Source organism: Triticum aestivum, chromosome 7D (genome assembly GCF_018294505.1).
Source record: "Triticum aestivum cultivar Chinese Spring chromosome 7D, IWGSC CS RefSeq v2.1, whole genome shotgun sequence".
NCBI classification, from domain to species: domain Eukaryota; kingdom Viridiplantae; phylum Streptophyta; class Magnoliopsida; order Poales; family Poaceae; genus Triticum; species Triticum aestivum.
In genome coordinates, this window is record NC_057814.1 from 163813287 (window position 1) to 163828060 (window position 14774).

Consider the following 14774-nt stretch of genomic DNA (forward strand, 5'->3'; position numbering starts at 1 on the left):
TATGTGTTAGTCTAGTAGAATAATGGACATGCTGCCTATATAACATAGTCTCAACATATGTTATGATTTGTTATGAATGTTTAACTGGTCATTATACATACTTATATTTATATTTATATGTCACCGCTGCTTTGAGAAATTTTACTGGTGAATTTATGAACCCCTGTAGATTTCCTACATAACAAACTTCTTCAAGCTACTTTTACATTCACTTTTAGTTCCTATAATTAATTGATCTGAAATTACAAAAACACTTTTATTAACATTATGTGCCCATAACTTATTGCAACTAGCAATGCTAGTGAGGTTCGCAGCCTGACTATAACCGTTGGAAGCACAAGTGGGTTGGATTTTCACGTGGCATGATAAATTACAATATATGGTGCAAAATATAATTGAGTCAAAAATGGTTAGGTGATATGATATCCACTTTCAAATGAAGAAGTTAATTAAATTCATAAACACATCAATCTATTTCCAACTAAAATGAAGACTTGCCATGTTTGAATTAAAAATGGGACTTTTCATATGAGTGTCCCTCTCATACTGCAAAAATCTAAGACCGGCCCGTCAAACCTAATACCATATTTTTCTCAAAAAAGAAAAACTGAAACCATATTATTGGTCTGTGTCAAAACCATCTAGCTTTACCCTGATCGAAAACAACTTTGACAGTGATGGGGCCACAATTTTGCATACCTAGCAAACCCAAACAACGCAATACTTCAAAGATAAGGGGAAAAAACAAGAAAATGTATGGAAGAAAAACATATTTATAGAAATTATTAACAAAGCATGTTTGTCCTAATATTCTACAAAAACACATGCGATTCAATTAATTTCTAGAGGTTGTCTAATATTTTTTAACAAAATACAAGTTACTCTAAAAATGGTTAGGTGATACGATATCCACTTTCAAATGAGGAAGCCAATTAAATTCAAAAGCGCATCAATCTACTTCCAACTAAAATGAACACTTTCGAACAATCTACACACAAAAGATTCATGAAGCACGTGATAGAAAGATTCAGGGAAACGATGAGGGGGCAGAATCAATAGAGGTGCAAACTTTAAATAAATAAAAAACAGGTCAACCAAAATGTCAAAGAATTCAGAGACTGCACGGGACATTTCCAAATCGGAAATTTGAAAACACGCATAATTTGCACTCCGAGATGCCTAGTCCATGCTTTGGAACATCTTCAGCAATTACTATGAGGCGACGAGTACTTGTCCACCACTAGTCACTCCAGGGAATTGAAACAGTCATCCTAGGGAATTTCAAGTGGGAACCGGGTCTCTGTCACCAGCAAGGCCCGGAAATCAATTCAAATCCGGTGTCCACATCGCCGCAGAATGGGGAGTTCCACGCTTTGGCGGTGCCCCGTCGAGGAGGGCCCCAAGAAATAAGCGAGTAAAAGGTGTTCAATTCAACAAGAAGCCAAAGAAAAAGGGAACGAAAAATAGCAGCCATGACCATGGCGCCGCCCCCCTCCCCTTGCTCCCGCGCGCCACTTCGTCCTCTCTCTTTATATATATGCGCCTTTGAGACAACAGGTGCCAATTATGCATCGGCAGCTCCAAATCGGCCATCGCAGTCGCTGGCCGTTTCCAGGCAGCACGAGCCAAGCCACGAGAGACGGACAATTGGATGCACCACATGCGCTTGACGCCTTGAGAAACCGCCGTCCATTGATCCGGTCCATTTTCATTGCGCGCCTAGCAGCAAGGTTTGTTGATTGGTTCATGGTGGGACGAGCGATGGCCAGGGCCAGGGCGGTGACCGGCGGCAGCGAGGAGATGGCGGCGGCGGTGGCGAGCGCGGTGAGCTGCCTCGGCACGGGGGTCGACATGGCGGGCGACCTGCGGCTGAAGCACTGCAAGGCTGCGGAAGGATGCCTCGTCGCCAGGAGCGGCGGAAAGGCGGCGGCGGTCCCCGTGCCGGGGATCGGCGCGGTGACCGACGTGCCGGCGGACGTCATGTGCGGCAAGGGCAACCGGGTCAGGATCAGGTCCGACGTCCTCGAGTTCAACAAGGTTTGTTACCAGCTGCTCAACTGCACCTTCCTCTTCTTCTCTTTCATTTTTCTTGACAGGCCCTCTAATTTTCTACTGATGCCTTAGAGTTGGGGGAGAAGGATTTTGGCTAAAATAATTTAGTATGCAAGCAGGATTTGTTGAGCTATGTTCAACTGTTAGATTTATATCCAACCAAAAAAATGTCAGATTGATAAATCAGAGATTCTAAGAGGAGGAAATACTAAAAATTAAGTAACTAGTCAAGTCATGGAACTATTGACCAAGATAATTCATTATCATTCTAATCCAGTTCCCTCGCAATCCCACCCAAGTACTCAATTCCTCGCCGGTCAAATTTTCCGATCAAACTAATCAGAGCAGCATGACGAGTTCCATTATCTTGTATTGACTTTCTTTACATAATAATTGCCTTGTCTTGAATCCTGGAGTTCTTGACTAAGCCAACCGATGGAACAGTTGCCACAAAAGAAAACACTCTAGCAGAGAGTTCATCAAAGTTTAAAAATAATGGACAATGGCAGACAGCGGCGGCCTCGAAATAAGCTAAAATAGCGCTGCTAAATGACTAAAACCGTTATATCCCGCTATTCAAAACTTTGAATCTTATGCGGAATTAGAGAACGCGTTCGTGACCGTGGATCTATTGAATCTTGACCGCGCGCGCGCGTGCGTGCATTGCATGCAGATGACGGAGCTGTTCAACGGCCGGAGCTCGGTGGCGGGGAAGATCCCGTCGGGGCTTTTCAACGCGTGCTTCGGCCTGGACGGCGGCTCCTGGGCGCAGGACGCCTCCAGCACCAAGTGCCTGGCGCTCGACGGCTACTTCATCTCCCTCCTCGACCTCCGCCTCGACTGCCGGCCGCTCGCGCTCGCCGACCGCGTCGTCGCCGACGTGCCCGCCACCTGGGACCCGTCAGCCATAGCAAGGTACTCTACAGTCTACATAGTGTGCAATGCATACATGTGAGCAGCTCCTGCTTGACCGTACTTGGAAACGAATCATGCAAGTTGACGAGGTGATCAACTGTGGACGGCGACCTCCTCGTCCTTGCCAGGATAGTGCAAGGCCGCCCACGACACTCGTGCCCATGTGGTGTGAAAGATCGTATGCGTGCGCGGTGGAAAATTGACGCAGGACTTGACTTGTTCAAGTCAAGGTCTCGAATTACCTTTCACAACTTTGTGGGGCCTAATAGTATGTGAACTCTGATCATTTCACCCTCAAGAGTCATGGAAGCATGATGCATCAGATGATGTTTTGTCAGTCAGGAGTCAGGACTCAGGACCCAAGATGCAGATGCAAATTCTCAGCTGATCTGCACACTAATAAACTGCATGAAAACTAACGCCACTCTCTGTGAATCTGTGAGCAGTTTCATCCAGAAGTACGGGACGCATATCGTCGTCGGGGTGAGCATGGGCGGCCAGGATGTGGTCTACGTGAAGCAGGACAAGTCGTCGCTGCTACCGGAGTCCGAGATCAAGGAGCACCTAGAGAAGCTAGGCGACCAGCTCTTCACCGGGACATGTCCCATGCCTCCTTCACACTGCAAGTCCAGAGATAACAAGACCAAGGTCAAGAAATTTTGTTAATTTTCCGACCATCCCAAACTGAAACTATGATGACCTCAAGTGAAATGTGCTTAAAAGAACTCCATGATTCTGACTGCAACAGGTCCCTGAGGCCTTCAACGTGTTTGATGCCCAGTTAACACAGCCTAGGGTCGAAGGAATGACTAGTCAAGTCGCATGCAAAGAGGTACTACTACTCACTACTCTTCCAAGTTGCAACTTATCAAGAGTCATGAAGCAGGTCATCTTTGCTGATTTTCAGCTGATGCAGGGTGTGACGGTGATACACTCCAAGAGGGGAGGGGACACGGCGGCGAGGAGCCACGCCGAGTGGCTGCTCACGGTGCCGGCAAAGCCGGATGCGATCGGCTTCAAGCTTGTGCCACTGACATCCCTTCTCAAGGGAGTGTCGGGCCTGGGCTTCCTCTCTCATGCCATAAACCTCTACCTGAGATGTAAGACCTCTATATACTCTAACAACATTTTTGTTAGTCATTGCATAGGTCTAGCAGTTTCATGAAAAATCAACAAAGGAGAGGCTGCCTTCCACAAACTTCATGTACTAAATCAGCGACAACTAATATGGATTGAAGGGAGCGGTTGCTTTGGTGTATGATCTGCGACGAAAAATGCTAAACTATGTCACTGCTCTTTAACAGACAAACCTCCAGTAGAAGATTTGAGGTACTTCCTTGACTTCCAGCACCACAGGTCGTGGGCCCCTGTGCTCAGTGACCTACCACTCGCTCTATGTTCGAACCGTCAGGGCGCGAGCCAAGCCTTGCACTTCAGCCTTGTGGGATCAAAGCTCCATGTCAACTCAAACCAGGCAAGCAATGATCCCCATTTGCTTAAAACCATCTGCAATCCAATGGAGATGCTCACTCAACTAAATGCAGGTTATCATTCCAAACTTGCCGGTCACCGGGATGAGACTGCATCTAGAGGGCAAGAAGAACAACAGGTTTGCCGCGATTATCTACGTTCGCTGCAGCATTCTGTTTTGCAGCATGTCCAGCATGACAAAATTTTGCAATGTTGACACCTTCATGTCGTGTCGTGACCAGGCTAGGCCTCCACCTGCAGCATCTAGCGAACACCCCAACATTCATCAAGGGACGTCGAGACAAGCCGCCGATATGGCGCGGGTCGGAGACGGTCTCCGACGAGCGGTACCACGAGCCGGTGCAGCGGAGGATGTTCGCCCACGTCTGCACCGCGCCGGTGAAGTACGACCCCAACTGGTGCAGCGCGCACCGGCGGACCGCGTACATCGTGTCCGGCGTGCAGCTGCACGTCAGGGCCCACGACTCGACCACCGTGCTGCACCTCAGGCTCCTGTACACCGAGCTGGCAGGGTACGCCGTGGTGCAGTCCAAATGGGCGCACAACACGGGGAGGCTTTCGGGTAAAGGGGGCTTCCTGTCGAAGTCGTTAGGGGTGGCGGCGTCTTCGGGCGCCGCTGAGAGAGACCGGCAGGAACCGGCGAGAGTCAACGTCGACTCGGGCGTGTTCGCCGGAGGGCCGCCGGTGCCCGTCGGCGACCAGAAGCTGCTCAAGTTTGTTGACACGTCTCAGGTTACCATGGGGCCGCAGGACTCCCCTGGACACTGGCTGGTCACAGGTGCAAAGCTTGATGCCGAGAAGGGGAAGATCTCACTCCATGTCAAGTTCTCACTGCTGGCTCCAGTTTCTTGACAAGCTGCTCCAAGAACTGTACAGTATCAGACTTGCTATATCTTTGCCATACATTCTTTCAGAAATTTGTACAGGGAATCAGACCCAGGGAAATCCAACGGGCAACATTTCTGTTTCTGATTGTCAGGCTGAAATGTAAATCAACGACGAGTATTGTAATGGAATTTCCAACCAAAACACCATGGTAAATAGAGGAGAGCCAATAATCATGTGAGAATAACAATATATTCACAACCTGGGCAGCGGGGGTATGGAGGAGCAGAACCAAGCAAACACTCTAGCTACATTACAGATGGGAGAGGACGTGGAGACCCGTCCAGCCTATACAAAAGCATCAGGTGCGTCGACGACAAAACGAGGGCGAGCCGTAGGGGGTTAGACCTCGCCTCAGGGCCACCTCCTCTACGGCAGAGAAGCAATCACGTCAGATCCGAGCCTACTACCCTTTCCCCGGCTCCCAAGATTTATCACAGGGTCATCTGTGCTATCATCTCAACCACAAAACTAATAGGTAATAATGGAACGAAACAAATACAGAGCGAAATGGACTCTATGGAATAATACGCCGCCTCAAGTTAGTGCCGCCGTCATTGGAAGTTGCGTGCCAACCCACTTCGTGGTGCGCTTCTGCACACAAGGAACAAAATTCACGGTGGGTTAGAGGAAGAAACTGTATGAAGATGTAATTTCAGGAAGAGGGTGGTAAAAGATAATGTCTCCTGAAACTTTTTCAGTTTCACCACATAGTAGTTGAGCGTATAGGTACAACAGACTTGAGAGCTCTCTCCAGTATCAAAATTACTGAGTGGCAAAATCATTCTAAGCTTTTGTTGTAAATGTAGTTCTGTACACCTGAATAATCACAATTTCACATGCCTTCCTCGTATAATTTTTAATGGCATGACATCATAAGAGAACTAATCACTAAAGAGCAAATATGGACATTAAATTGCAGGTGCACCATAACAAAACTAAGGGGGTGTTTGGTTCAGAAGTCCTAGGACTTTTTCTAGTCCCAGGGACTAATCAAAAAAGACTCTGTAGTAGAGTCTTTTTCTAGTCCCTGTAGAAAAAGTCCCTCCCGTTTGGTTCCTAGGGACTTTTTAGGGACTTTTTCTAGTCTCTGGGACTAAAAAGTCCCTGAACCAAACACCCCCTAAGATTGCTGGGTAATGGAAATATTAAACAGAAATTGCTACTTATGTCACACATGACAAATCATCATCCCAAGAATGTCATTTGAACTATTTCAATCAGAATAAGTTCCTGAAAACGTTTAAGAATCTGTGAAGATGTACCTTCCAGGAAGCAGTTGAGAACTCCCAGACCCTTTTGAGTTACCAAGCCGCCTGGCTTTGATTTCTTGGTCCTTATCGACACGCATAGCTGCAACTTCTTTCTCCATGGCAGCAACCTCTCGCCTCATCTTTTTAGCCTCCACTTCCATTGCTTTGGTTAAGGTATCAACTTTCTTTGCTAACATCTGCAGGACAAAAGGACATAATAAATAACTTTATAATGCTGGCATCATGTCCACACAAACTGCATAAATAAGAAATGGTTGCATACTTCAATGGCATCATCTTTGTCCTTTAGACTTTGATCTTTTTCGTGGCATGCTTTCCTCAAAGAAACCACCTCCTTCTGCAACATATTATACAGGAAACCAGAGACCATTTCAATTGAGTTGCTATTTGTGGTTTCATTACTTCTCTGATCTGCATTGCTATTTGGACTTTCATTAGTTCCCTCATCCACAGTCCCTTTCCAACCATCATTCGCTTCACGATCTTTAACTGCGTCTGTAGATTTGTTAAGTAAATGTGATCCATTCCCATGGACCTTTCCCCTGTCTAGTGACCTAGTTCCACCATCAAATGACTTTGAAGTTCCTTTAGCGTGTTTTAGTATCAAGCTGCTGCTAGAAGAAAGAGAGGATCTTGAATGGAAAGATGGAGATCTCCTTGTTAATAAGCCATTTGGTGAGACTTTAGACATATTATCTGCTCCGCCGAGTGATAACCGGCGGGAAGGACCATTGCTGAAACTCTTCCCTTCAGTAGGCGGTCGACTAGAGCCACTTGGTGGCCCTCGCAGTCCATCTTCCAAAACTTTCAGGCGCAACTGGTATTTTTCCTGAGTTTATGAAGAACTAACAAGTTTAGCCTGTCTGAACAATTCCCTTAACAAGTTTTAGCTCACACTGAATTAAAACAGAATGGTTTGCAAACCTTTAGTTGAGCTTCAGACCGTGCTGTTCGTTCTGCAACAGCAAGCTTATCACGAAGTTGTTGCATTTCACCCTGCAGAAACCAAAAAAAAAAGGTAATTACAGGTTGCCACATATGATTTCGATAAAAGAGCCAGCAGGCAAAAACGTTTAACTTCACCAAGAACAAGCATATGCCTGCATCTAAGCAAGCAATGCACATCAATAACAGAAAGGCATAAATAAATCCTACTAGTCTCACCTGCATGAATCTGCGCTCTTCAAGCCACTGTTTAACTGGCATCACTTTATCATTAGAATCTTTCCACTCATTTGCTACCACCACAGCAACCCTATTTGCTGTAACTTTCGCACGAGCAAGTTCACGGTCAAGTGTTTTTCTTTCGTCCTGACAAAATCATGAACATAACTAGGTATCAGCCAATTAATATTGATGGCAAAGGCAACAATTTAAGGGTAGTTTGTTACATTCATCTCCTGCACTTTGCGCTGGTAATCTCTAACAGCATTGGCAGCTGCACCACCTGCAAGAACAGACTCTTCCAGCTCCCTCACAGTTTGACTAAGCTTTTCAACTTCTGCAACCTTTTGGCGATGCAACTTATCCAATATCTTATTTTCTTCCTGCAATGCATAAAGTAAATAATTCAGCATTTTCATAGTTGAGCTCTATTGCTATGTTGAAAGTTGTTTACTCCAGATGACCAAGAATACACTACATGCACCCACATACATGACAGATCTCAATTTGCTTCATCAAATCTTGGTTCTTGTTTTGCAAGTCATCAACCATAGCAGCTTTTGCCATTGCTATTTGCACAGTCCTTTCTGCTTCCAGTAGTGCTGCCTCTTTTTGTTTTGTTAGTCGATCCAAGGCTCTATTATCCTCCTGGAGCTTTGCAATCTGAAATCAACCAAATCAATTTCATAGTTTATCATCTCTTTTGTTCATAGTGAATACATGACTACTGGAAAGTTGCAATTAGATACTCCCTCCACATCACAAATAAGTGACATTTTGGACGTTGACACGGCCTTCAGATGTAACTTTGTCCACTAACTTCTATTATATGTATAAAAGACAAGAAAAATATAGTGCTCTAGAAATACCTTTTGAGACAATATACACATGATTTTCAAATTTCCAATATGATTAATTAAAATGATATTCACAGTCAAAGTTCAAAAAAAATCACTGGAGACATGCCCAAAACGTCACTTATTTGTGATATGGAGGAGAGAGTAACCATCTAGGTGCATTGGAGGATGAAGATTGTGGGCTGGAAGGGAGACATTATAAATTCATGACAAACACAAAAATAGAAGAGGGGATATGTGAAGTAAAAGTAGAACCTCTTGCCGAGATAGCTTTAGCTCTGCTTCAAGTGGAGCAAGAATGGCTTCAATTGGTGGCATGTCATCATCCTTTTGAGCTGCATGCACTCTTCGCAAAGTAGCTTCTGCCGCAAACTGAGCAGCCATTGCAGCCTTTTTCTCATCATTTATCTTCTTGACTTCTAGATTCTACAAGTTTTATTCTCTATATTAAAGCACAATCAAAAGACAGAGAAGAGCAACAGATAGACATAAATCACAGTACTTTGTTATCTAGGTGATATTCTGTCAACTTGAGCTTCTCGTCCATCCTCTCCAGCTCATCTGTAAGCTGCCACAAAGATTACAATCATGTTAATCAGAGAAAGGAGGTAATCATCGTCAGGTTTATGGTTAATGATAAAATAATAAGTATCAACAAGTAATTCAGCGTTGTAACTTATGAACTTACACGAAACAGAAAAAATATTCAGTATAATATGAGCTGCAACAACTTATACTCAAACTTGTTTTTTAATTCATAGTTCTTTAGTCAGAGGATTTTAAGCCCTAAGTTTCAATCCATAATGATAAGTTGATAACAAACAAGTAAAATTCAATATAGGTATACACAAGCATTTTAAGTTCTTCGACGCCAATTTATAATAAAAACTCATTGTCCACCAAAAAATATTCAATCATAGATAGTGATTCACATAAAATAAAAGGACTACTGGTGCATTACGGTCATCGAATGGTCAAGAAAATGAAAATAATAATCGATAGCACATCATAAATATTTTGTATTTCAAAGTTTGTTAACATGAAAGCAGGATATAGTATGCCAATGCACAAATACATAAGCTCATCTACCTTATCTATGGGCCACGGAATGTATTGAAACCCAAGAGTTGAAGAAGGCGGTATTATTCAGGTGCAACTCAAGAACTTAATTCATGAAAAGCCATGCTACCATATTTGACCAATTAACTCTTGACGCTAAATAAAAATATCGATAAAAGAATAACAGAGAGCGAAAGTAAGCTATAAGCATACAGTAACCCAGTCATAGTAATCCTAACTCCTAAAGTTGGCAACAACAAGAGCCATTATGTCACAAGAAAAGAAAAGCCAGGCACCTCCTATACAACAGTTTGACAGCATAAGTCCCCGGTTAGCAGAATGATTTCATTGTTGTTGAGCATCTAAACCCATTCAGTCCTTGCAAACCTAAAAATCTAGTTTGATAACCTAGCACACAGTATATCGAAATGAACCAGAATCAGTGACAGCACACGCAGCAAGAGCCATGAAATTAGCATACTGAAGTGCTCATTCTAAATAAATACAAGACCAGCAAAAAAACGAACAGCTTTATCTTTCTACTACAGGTGCTTCCAGCATTGCTTAAGAATGCAGTCGTGGAAATTTGGTAGAGTTGGGCACCAAAATACCACAAGTACAGCCCAGAAAAATACAAGGCACAGGACCACTAAAAAATTTGAAGCATGAAAAACAAATGGCTATATTCCATTGCTAAGAACAAAATTAAAGATGACTGTAGAAACACAAACACCTCCTATACGACAGTTGACAGCATAGGTCCCCACTTAGCAAAATGACTTCATTGCTGCTGAACATCTAAACCCATCGTTGCAAAACTAAAATTTTGGTTTGATAATCTAGCATTCAGTGGGCCGAAATGGACCATAATGCAATGACAGTACAAGGTACCTCAACACCGCAAAAAGAGGCTAGGGCGATGCAATTAGCATACTGAAGTGCCCATTCTAACTAATAACCTAACCAAATTTGGCACTTCCCCACAATCCCTGACATCAATTCCAGCCTAAAATAGTAGATACCACACCTCCGTACCGCAAAATCTCAAGAGCAATCGGCAATTACCTCCTCCACGGCCTTCTCCCGCGCCCTCTCGGACAGCCGCAGCGCCCGCATCTCCGTGTGCGCCTCCCCGAGCTCCCGCTCCTTGTCTAGCACCACAAACCAGCACAAAGGTCAGACCCCTCCCGACGCCGAACCCGCATCGAAAACACCAGAGCGAAACGGCAGGGGCAGATCAGCGGCTCACCCCTGAGCTCGTTCTCAAGGCGGGTGAGCTCGACCCGGACGGGATCCGAGCCGTGCATGAGCGCCATGAGCTCGTCGGCGTCGAGGCTGGCCCGCACCGTGCCCCTCCGCCGCGAGAAGCCCCTGGGCGCCGCCGCATTCCCCTCCTCGCCGCCGTCGGCCATCTCAGATCTGAGCCCCGGCGGGCCGCCCCGGCATGCAAGGTCCGCCGCGCCCCCCGCGTCGGAGGGAGCCCTCGCCCCGCTGCGCCGGCGAGCCTCCCCCGCCCTAAGTGGCGAGCTCCGGGAGCGCCCCTGTCGCGCGCCGGGATCGGGGAAACCCTAGCTGAGCTCCGGCGTTTGCTCCTCCTTCCCCCGCGTCACTGTGCGTGTGCTGTGTGCTGTGCGTGTCTCGCTTTTAGTAGTTGCGGTTGTCTTGCTCTTAAGTGGCGCGTTTAAAAAACTCGGGGCAGGGGAGGGGAGGGGAGGGGAGGAGCTTTTTGGATTATCTTAGGAGTATAAGCGTGTGGGGTTTTGAGAGCGATTAGTGGCTTGATTTCTTTTTCATGGAGGAAGATTAGGGTGGTTCACAATGCTATTTTTAGAGAGAGAGGAGGATTGTTTTTTTCTTTTGAACGCAGTACAGATGCAAGCGCTCATATATACGTGCATGCGCTCACCTCTATGAATGCACACACGCATACCCTACCGCTATGAGCACCTTCGAGAGACTGAGCCGGCATATCATCTTGAGATTTTACGAAGTCACCGTAGGCGCCTCTTAGTCGACGGGAACCTCTCCTTCCATTGAACGTGCATCGCCGGAAATCCTGAAATAAACCTAAAAATAAATGCGAGCAATAGGATTGTTTACAATGCTCATGCTCCCTCCATTTCTAAGTATAAGGCTTAGATTCAGATGTGGACTATATACAAGGGTATATAGACGTATTTAGAGTGTATGGAGGTGATCCGTCATTTTTTTTCTTTTGGTGGATACCATGGTGGTGCCAGAGGTGACGGGCGTTATTGTCATGCTCAGAGTATTACTCGGTCTTGTTTTTGTTTTTACTTTTTGGCTAATATTTCTTTGTGCAAAGGTTAGCATTTGGTTGTCTTTTCAGTTTTGCCTGGTTTATACGTGGCTTGTATTATGATTCTTATGATATATATAAATGAGACACGTATTACCATGCAAAAAGAGTAATATATTGTTACTCAGGTGTCTCCCTCCATTGAGCCTTCGTGCTTTATTTTTTTCCTTCAGGATTTGTGTACTTTAGATTTTTCTTATAAAAATGGGTATTTACATCTTAAAACCCCCGCTTTGAATATGATGACAACACATGGTAACTATGGCTTTGCGGTGCTCTTCGAGCACAAGTCTTGAGCTCCGTTTTGAAACCCCACATCTAACCTTCTATTGTTGCACGAGGCAATGCAATGTTTACGCATCGCGCCCTTGTTAAAGGCGTAGCTCTGGAGTCTACTTGCATGTGTTTTCAGGCTGAAAACCAAATATATGATCCTCAGTGGCGAGCCCGACGACGACGCCTAGCTACGAGTCGCTTCATTCTGGAGGGGTTGTTTTTGGAAAAACTTTTCTCGAAGTTCGTGTATTGTCAAAGGTGGGTGGATGGAGTCGTCGCCGTCACGGCTTCCCAACACGTCGCCACCTCGGTCCCCGTGTGGTTAAAGGAAATATGCCCTAGAGGCAATAATAAAGTTATTATTTTACATTTCCTTATATCATGATAAATGTTTATTATTCATGCTAGAATTGTATTAACCGCAAACTTGATACATGTGTGGATACATAGACAAAACACCGTGTCCCTAGTAAGACTCTACTAGACTAGCTCGTTAATCAAAGATGGTTAAGTTTCCTAATCATAGACATGTGTTGTCATTTGATGAACAGGTTCACATAATTAGGAGAATGATGTGATGGACAGGACCACTCCGTTAGCTTAGCATATTGATCGTTCAGTTTTATTACTATTGCTTTCTTCATGTCAAATACATATTCCTTCGACTATGAGATTATGCAACTCCCAGATACCGGAGGAATACCTTGTGTGCTATCAAACGTCACAACGTAACTGGGTGATTATAAAGATGCTCTACAGGTATCTCCGAAGGTGTTTGTTGGGTTGGCATAGATCAAGATTAGGATTTGTCACTCCTAGTATTGGAGAGGTATCTCTGGGTCCTCTCGGTAATGCACATCATAAGAAGCCAAGCAAAGTGACTAATGAGTTAGTCACAAAGATGATGTATTACGGAACGAGTTAAGAGACTTGCCGGTAACGAGATTGAACTAGGTATGAAGATACCAACGATCGAATCTCGAGCAAGTAATATACCGATGGACAAAGGGAATAACGTATGTTGTCATAACGGTTCGACCGATAAAGATCTTCATAGAATATGTAGGAGCCAATATGGGCATCCAGGTTCCGCTATTGGTTATTGACCGGAGAGGTGTCTCGGTCATGTCTACATAGTTCTCGAATCCGTAGGGTCCGCACGCTTAACGTTCGATGACGATATAGTATTATATGAGTTATGTGATTTGGTGCCCGAATGTTGTTCGGAGTCTTGGATGAGATCACGGACATGATGAGGAGTCTCGAAATGGTCGAGAGGTAAGATTGATATATAGGACGATGGTATTCGGACACCGGAAGTGTTCTGGAGGGTACCGGGTACTTATCGGGTCACCGGAAAGGAGTTTCGGGCACCCCCGACAAAGATATGGGCCTTATGGGCCAAGTGAGGGAACACACCAGCCCTGATGCGCCCCTATAGAGGCCAGCCCTGTTGGGGAACGTAGCATGCAATTTTAAAAAAAAATCTACAATCATGCAAGATCTATCTAGGAGATGCATAGCAACGAGAGGGGGAGAGTGTGTCCACGTACCCTCGTAGACCGAAAGAGGAAGCGTTATGATAACGCGGTTGATGTAGTCGAACGTCTTCACGTTCCAACCTATCCAAGTACCGAACATACGACACCTCCGTGTTCAGCACACATTCAGCTCGATGACGTCCCTCGAACTCTTGATCCAGTAGAGGGGCGAGGGAGAGTTCTGTCAGCACGACGGCGTGGCGACAGTGATGGTGATGTGATCCGCGCAGGGCTTCGCCTAAGCACTACGACACTATGACCGGAGGAGTAAACTGTGGAGGGGGGCACCACACACGGCTAAGAGAAATCTTGGTGTGCCTTTGGGGTGCCCCCCGCCCCCGTATATAAAGGAGGGAGGGAGGAGGTGGCCGGCCAGGGGTGGCGCGCTAGTAGGATTCGCCCCCCCCCCCCCTTTTCTTCTAACGGAGAGGGGGAAAGGGGAAGGGAGAGAGATGGAGAAGGAAAGAAGGGACCGCGCCCCCTTCCCTTGTCCAATTCGGATTGGGCAAGGGGGGGCGCGCACCTCCTCCCGTGGCCTGCCTCCTCTCCTCCACTATGGCCCATTAGGCCCATTAACTTTCCCGGGGGGTTCCGATAGCCTCCCGGTACTCCGAAAAAATCCCCGAACCTATCCGGAACCATTCCGGTGTCCGTATACAACCTTCCAATATATGAATCTTTACCTCTCGACCATTTCGAGACTCCTCGTCATGTCCGTGATCTCATCCAGGACTCCGAACAAACTTCGGTCACCAAAACACATAACTCATAATACAAATCGTCATCGAACGTTAAGCGTGCGGACCCTACGGGTTCGAGAACTATGTAGACATGACCGAGACACATCTCCGGTCAATAACCAATAGCAGAACCTGGATGTTCATATTGGTTCCCACATATTCTACGAAGATCTTTATCGGTCAAACCACATAACAGCATA

General features: G+C 45.6%; 2 protein-coding genes across 3 annotated transcripts; one reads left to right on the plus strand and one right to left on the minus strand.

The window, feature by feature from the left end:
- Positions 1–1453: 1453 nt before the first annotated feature.
- Positions 1454–5527, plus strand: LOC123164164 (MACPF domain-containing protein At1g14780). 2 transcript variants are annotated; one of them, XM_044581582.1, is made up of 8 exons: positions 1454–2037; positions 2726–2967; positions 3414–3615; positions 3716–3799; positions 3875–4067; positions 4272–4441; positions 4512–4576; positions 4680–5527. In XM_044581582.1, exons 1-8 carry the CDS (start codon positions 1567–1569, stop codon positions 5308–5310), a joined length of 2058 nt encoding a protein of 685 aa, XP_044437517.1. In that variant the 5' UTR covers positions 1454–1566; the 3' UTR covers positions 5311–5527. The 2 variants fall into 2 exon arrangements, with proteins under 2 accessions (XP_044437517.1, XP_044437518.1); XM_044581583.1 differs by having other exon boundaries at positions 3884–4067.
- On the minus strand, positions 5447–11349 carry LOC123164165 (microtubule-associated protein 70-3). Its single transcript, XM_044581585.1, has 11 exons — positions 10947–11349; positions 10763–10848; positions 9141–9206; positions 8894–9064; positions 8274–8444; positions 8009–8164; positions 7782–7928; positions 7542–7613; positions 6880–7446; positions 6609–6793; positions 5447–5937 (listed from the first exon to the last, which is right to left on the minus strand). The coding sequence occupies exons 1-11, from the start codon at positions 11107–11109 to the stop codon at positions 5898–5900; spliced, it is 1824 nt and encodes a 607-aa protein (XP_044437520.1). The 5' UTR covers positions 11110–11349; the 3' UTR covers positions 5447–5897.
- Positions 11350–14774: the final 3425 nt, after the last annotated feature.